The sequence below is a fragment of the Procambarus clarkii genome, chromosome 67 (assembly GCF_040958095.1).
Source record: "Procambarus clarkii isolate CNS0578487 chromosome 67, FALCON_Pclarkii_2.0, whole genome shotgun sequence".
NCBI classification, from domain to species: domain Eukaryota; kingdom Metazoa; phylum Arthropoda; class Malacostraca; order Decapoda; family Cambaridae; genus Procambarus; species Procambarus clarkii.
The window spans coordinates 718,903-725,680 of record NC_091216.1 but is presented as its reverse complement, the minus strand read 5'-3'; the positions used below and the strand labels follow the sequence as shown (position 1 = coordinate 725,680).

Genomic DNA, 6,778 nt, shown 5'->3' with positions numbered 1-6,778 from the left:
CCATACCAGCATGTACAACCCCCCCCCCTCATCCTGTGAGTGAACACCCACCATACCGGCATGTACAACCCCCCCCCCCATCCTGGGAGTGAACACCCACCATACCAGCATGTACAACCCCCCCCCCATCCTGTTAGTGAACACCCACCATACCAGCATGTACAACCCCCCTCCCCCATCCTGGGAGTGAACACCCACCATACCAGCATGTACAACCCCCCCCCCCATCCTGGGAGTGAACACCCACCATACCAGCATGTACAACCCCCCCTCCCCCATCCTGGGAGTGAACACCCACCATACCAGCATGTACAACCCCCCTCCCCCATCCTGGGAGTGAACACCCACCATACCAGCATGTACAACCCCCCCCCTCCCCCATCCTTGGAGTGAACACCCACCATACCAGCATGTACAACCCCCCTCCTCCATCCTGGGAGTGAACACCCACCATACCAGCATGTACAACCCCCCTCCCCCATCCTGGGAGTGAACACCCACCATACCAGCATGTACAACCCCCCCTCCCCCATCCTGTGAGTGAACACCCACCATACCAGCATGTACAACCCCCCCTCCCCCATCCTGGGAGTGAGCACCCACCATACCAGCATGTACAACCCCCCCCCTCCCATCCTGGGAGTGAACACCCACCATACCAGCATGTACAACCCCCCCCCCCCTCCCATCCTGGGAGTGAGCACCCACCATACCAGCATGTACAACCCCCCCCCCCCATCCTGGGAGTGAACACCCACCATACCAGCATGTACAACCCCCCCCCCATCCTGTTAGTGAACACCCACCATACCAGCATGTACAACCCCCCTCCCCCATCCTGGGAGTGAACACCCACCATACCAGCATGTACAACCCCCCCCCCTCCCATCCTGGGAGTGAGCACCCACCATACCAGCATGTACAACCCCCCCCCTCCCCCATCCTGGGAGTGAACACCCACCATACCAGCATGTACAACCCCCCCTCCCCCATCCTGGGAGTGAACACCCACCATACCAGCATGTACAACCCCCCCTCCCCCATCCTGGGAGTGAACACCCACCATACCAGCATGTACAACCCCCCCTCCCCCATCCTGGGAGTGAACACCCACCATACCAGCATGTACAACCCCCCCTCCCCCATCCTGGGAGTGAACACCCACCATACCAGCATGTACAACACGCACACGCAACTCCAATAGGAAGAAAATCCGCAGGGTTGTTCATCCTTTCACTTGCACCCAGACACAGCTGGGACTCACTCACCTCTCTCTGAGGAACACAAAGTCAGACATAGTGATTAAAATTTACCAGCCTTTAAACTTGAAGCAAGAACGTGAGATGCAAAGTTAGGAGTAAGTAAGAGAGAGAGAGAAAGGTTAGAATAGGATGAAAGGTAAGAGAAAGATGAATAGGTTCTTCTTGCCGGAAGGTGTTCCGTCACTAATACAGCTGCGCTTGTCCTTGCAGGAAGGTGTTCCGTCACTAATACAGCTGCGCTTGTCCTTGCAGGAAGGTGTTCCGTCACTAATACAGCTGCGCTTGTCCTTGCAGGAAGGTGTTCCGTCACTAATACAGCTGCGCTTGTCCTTGCAGGAAGGTGTTCCGTCACTAATACAGCTGCGCTTGTCCTTGCAGGAAGGTGTTCCGTCACTAATACAGCTGCGCTTGTCCTTGCAGGAAGGTGTTCCGTCACTAATACAGCTGCGCTTGTCCTTGCAGGAAGGTGTTCCGTCACTAATACAGCTGCGCTTGTCCTTGCAGGAAGGTGTTCCGTCACTAATACAGCTGCACTTGTCCTTGCAGGAAGGTGTTCCGTCACTAATACAGCTGCGCTTGTCCTTGCAGGAAGGTGTTCCGTCACTAATACAGCTGCGCTTGTCCTTGCAGGAAGGTGTTCCGTCACTAATACAGCTGCGCTTGTCCTTGCAGGAAGGTGTTCCGTCACTAATACAGCTGCGCTTGTCCTTGCAGGAAGGTGTTCCGTCACTAATACAGTTGCGCTTGTCCTTGCAGGAAGGTGTTCCGTCACTAATACAGCTGCGCTTGTCCTTGCAGGAAGGTGTTCCGTCACTAATACAGCTGCGCTTGTCCTTGCAGGAAGGTGTTCCGTCACTAATACAGCTGCGCTTGTCCTTGCAGGAAGGTGTTCCGTCACTAATACAGCTGCGCTTGTCCTTGCAGGAAGGTGTTCCGTCACTAATACAGCTGCGCTTGTCCTTGCAGGAAGGTGTTCCGTCACTAATACAGCTGCGCTTGTCCTTGCAGGAAGGTGTTCCGTCACTAATACAGCTGCGCTTGTCCTTGCAGGAAGGTGTTCCGTCACTAATACAGCTGCGCTTGTCCTTGCAGGAAGGTGTTCCGTCACTAATACAGCTGCACTTGTCCTTGCAGGAAGGTGTTCCGTCACTAATACAGCTGCGCTTGTCCTTGCAGGAAGGTGTTCCGTCACTAATACAGCTGCGCTTGTCCTTGCAGGAAGGTGTTCCGTCACTAATACAGCTGCGCTTGTCCTTGCAGGAAGGTGTTCCGTCACTAATACAGCTGCGCTTGTCCTTGCAGGAAGGTGTTCCGTCACTAATACAGCTGCGCTTGTCCTTGCAGGAAGGTGTTCCGTCACTAATACAGCTGCGCTTGTCCTTGCAGGAAGGTGTTCCGTCACTAATACAGCTGCGCTTGTCCTTGCAGGAAGGTGTTCCGTCACTAATACAGCTGCACTTGTCCTTGCAGGAAGGTGTTCCGTCACTAATACAGCTGCGCTTGTCCTTGCAGGAAGGTGTTCCGTCACTAATACAGCTGCGCTTGTCCTTGCAGGAAGGTGTTCCGTCACTAATACAGCTGCGCTTGTCCTTGCAGGAAGGTGTTCCGTCACTAATACAGCTGCGCTTGTCCTTGCAGGAAGGTGTTCCGTCACTAATACAGCTGCGCTTGTCCTTGCAGGAAGGTGTTCCGTCACTAATACAGCTGCGCTTGTCCTTGCAGGAAGGTGTTCCGTCACTAATACAGCTGCGCTTGTCCTTGCAGGAAGGTGTTCCGTCACTAATACAGCTGCGCTTGTCCTTGCAGGAAGGTGTTCCGTCACTAATACAGCTGCGCTTGTCCTTGCAGGAAGGTGTTCCGTCACTAATACAGCTGCACTTGTCCTTGCAGGAAGGTGTTCCGTCACTAATACAGCTGCACTTGTCCTTGCAGGAAGGTGTTCCGTCACTAATACAGCTGCACTTGTCCTTGCAGGAAGGTGTTCCGTCACTAATACAGCTGCACTTGACCTTGCAGGAAGGTGTTTGGAGAATATAGGAGTGGTGTCAGGAGACTCGCGAGATAGTCGGGGTCGTAGTCGCTTCTTCCAGCTGGACCTGCCGAGGCTCCTCTACAACAACGAGGCGTCAGCCTGGCACAACAGACTCAGCTACTACAAGTACCACACGGTCAGTCACCTCCACCTGTACTCATCACCACACGGTCACCTCCACCTGTACTCATCACCACACGGTCAGTCACCTCCACCTGTACTCATCACCACACGGTCAGTCACCTCCACCTGTACTCATCACCACACGGTCAGTCACCTCCACCTGTACTCATCACCACACGGTCAGTCACCTCCACCTGTACTCATCACCACACGGTCAGTCACCTCCACCTGTACTCATCACCACACGGTCAGTCACCTCCACCTGTACTCATCACCACACGGTCAGTCACCTCCACCTGTACTCATCACCACGCGGTCAGTCACCTCCACCTGTACTCATCACTGCAGTTGGAGTAAAGGAGACAAATCAGGAATTGATTTTGAGAAACGGTTGGGTTAGGCCACGAGTCGCACAGAGTGGGCCTGACTTGATGGTTGGGTGGTTAGTGCCCCTGAACCCCGTACCCCTCAACACCCCCAGTGGTGCTCCCAGCTGGGGGGGGGGGGTGGTGCTCCCAGCTGGGGGGGGGGGGGGGTGTGGTGCTCCCAGCTGAAGGTGGGTGGGGGTGGAGTGGTGCTCCCAGTTGGGGGGGGGGAGGAGTGGTGCTCCCAGCTGGGGGGGGTGTGGAGTGGTGCACCCAGCTGGGGGGGGTGTGTGGAGTGGTGCACCCAGCTGGGGGGGTGTGGAGTGGTGCACCCAGCTGGGGGGGTGTGTGGAGTGGTGCACCCAGCTGGGGGGGGGGTGTGGAGTGGTGCACCCAGCTGGGGGGGGGGGGGGTGTGTGGAGTGGTGCACCCAGCTGGGGGGGGGTGTGGAGTGGTGCACCCAGCTGGTGTGTGTGTGGAGTGGTGCACCCAGCTGGGGGGGGTGTGTGGAGTGGTGCACCCAGCTGGGGTGTGTGGAGTGATGATCCCAGCTTGTGTATTTGGAGTAATGCTCCCAGCTGGGGAAGGGGGGTGTAGATTGGGGCTCCATGGTGGGGTATGTGTTTGGTGTGGTGCTCGCAGCTGGTACTTACGTAATTGTGCTTGCGGGGGTTGAGCTTTGGCTCTTTGGTCCCGCCTCTCAACTGTCAATCAACTGGTGTACAGGTTCCTGAGCCTACTAGTCTCTATCATATCTACATTTGAAGCTGTGTATGGAGTCAGCCTCCACCACATCACTGCTTAAAGCATTCCATTTATTAACTACTCTGATACTGAAAAAGTCTTTCCAATGTCTCTGTGGCTCATCTGGGTACTAAGTTTCCACCTGTGTCCCCTTGTTCGTGTTCCACCCGTGCTGAAGAGTTTGTCTTTGTCCATCCTATGAATTCCCCTGAGAATTTTGTAGGTGGTTATCATGTCTCCCCTTACTCTTCTGTTTTCAAGGGATGTGAGGTCCAGCTCCTTTAGCCTTTCCTCGTAGCTTATTCCTCTCAGTTCCGGGACGAGCCTGGTGGCATACTGCTGAATCTTCTCTAGCTCTGTCTTGTGTTTCACTAGGTATGGACTCCTGGCTGGAGCTGCATACTCCAGGATTGGTCTTACATAAGTGGTATACAGGGTCCTGTACTATTCCTTACACAAGTTTCTAAAGGCAGTCCATATATTGGCCAGTCTAGCATATGCCGCTGATGATATCCTTTTGATGTGGGCCTCTGGGGACAGGTTCGGTGTTATATCGACCCCCAGATCTTTCCCTCTATTTGACTTGTAGGATTTCACCTCCCAGATGGTACCTTGTGTTCAGCCTTCTGCTCCCTTCGCCTAATTTCATTACTTTACACTTTCCTGAGTAGAATTTTAACAGTCATTTCCTGGACCATTCTTCCAGTTTGTCCAGGTCGTTCTGTAGTCTCTGTCTATCTTCATCTGTTTTGATTCTTCTCATAATTTTTGCATCGTCAGTAAACATTGAGAGGAATGAGTCTATACCCTCTGGAAGGTCGTTTACATATACTAGAAACAGGATGGGTCCGAGTACAGAGCCCTGTGGGACTCCGCTGGTGACATCTCGCCACTCTGATGTCTCCCCCCTCACCGTTACTCGCTGTTTTCTATTGCTTAGATACTCCCTTATCCACTGGAGCACCTTACCTTTTACTCCGGCCTGCTGCTCCAACTTTTGTAACAGCCTTTTGTGAGGTACTGTGTCAAAGTCTTTCTGACAGTCCAAGAAAATGCAGTCTGCCCACCTTTCTCTTTCCTGCCTAATTTGTGTTGCTTGGTCATAGAATTCTATTAGGCCTGTGAAGCACTATTTACCATCTTTGAACCCATGCTGGTGGTGTGTTACAAAGCTGTTTCCCTCCAGATGCTCTACGAGCCTTTTCCTCACAATCTTCTCCATCACCTTACATGGTATACAAGTTAGGGAAATTGGCCTGTAGTTCAGTGCCTCTTGCCTGTCAACCATTTTGTAAATTGGGACTACATTAACTGTCTTCCAGGGATTTCGGAAGGTCTCCCGTTTCCAGTGACCTGTTATACGCCACAGAGAGTGGCACATTTAGTGCTTCTGCACCTTCTTTTAGAATCCACGGTGAGATTCTGTCAGGCCCAATAGCCTTTGACACATTCAGTTCCAACAGATTCCATTTGACCTCATCACTGGTGAGGTAAATTTCCTCCAAGGTTGTTCGGTTTGCCTCCTTATTTAGTGCATGGACCTCTCCTTGTTCAATTGTGAAGATCTCCTGGAATCTCTTGTTGAGTTCTTCACACACCTCTTTATCGTTCTCTGTGTATCTGTTTTCCTCTTTTCTCATTTTCATCACTTGTTCCTTCACTGCTGTTTTCCTCCTGATGTGGCTGTGGAGCAGTTTTGGAGCAGTGTGTGGTGTGTGTGGTGTGATGCTCCCAGCTGGTGTGTGTGTGTGGAGTGGTGCTCACAGCTGGGGTGTGTGTGGAGTGGTGCTTCCAGCTGGTGTGAGTGGAGTTGTGGTCCCAGCTGGGGTGTGTGAAGAGTGGAGCTCCCTGCTCCCAGCTGGGGTGTGTGTGGAGTGGTGCTCCCAGAAGAAAGGGGGGTTGTGGAGTCATGATCCCAGCTGAGGTGTGTGGAGTGTTACTCCCAGTTGGTGTGTGTGTGGAGTGGTGCTTCAAGCTGGGGTGTGTGTGGAGTGGTGCTCCCAGCTGGGGTGTGTGTGGAGTGGTGCTTCAAGCTGGGGTGTGTGTGGAGTGGTGCTCCCAGCTGGGGTGTGTGTGGAGTGGTGCTTCAAGCGGGTGTGTGTGTGGAGTGGTGCTACCAGCTGGGGTGTGTGTGGAGTGGTGCTCCCAGCTGGGGTGTGTGTGGAGTGGTGCTTCAAGCGGGTGTGTGTGTGGAGTGGTGCTCCCAGCTGGGGTGTGTGTGGAGTGATGAACCCAGCTGGGGTGTGTGTGGA

General features: G+C 53.6%; 1 protein-coding gene across 1 annotated transcript; it reads right to left on the bottom strand.

Annotated features, from left to right (window-relative positions):
• Positions 1 to 1,381: 1,381 nt before the first annotated feature.
• LOC138355495 (balbiani ring protein 3-like) lies at positions 1,382 to 5,678 on the bottom strand. The gene is made up of 2 exons (XM_069310693.1): positions 5,664 to 5,678; positions 1,382 to 3,271 (listed from the first exon to the last, which is right to left on the bottom strand). The coding sequence occupies exons 1-2, from the start codon at positions 5,676 to 5,678 to the stop codon at positions 1,382 to 1,384; spliced, it is 1,905 nt and encodes a 634-aa protein (XP_069166794.1).
• Positions 5,679 to 6,778: the final 1,100 nt, after the last annotated feature.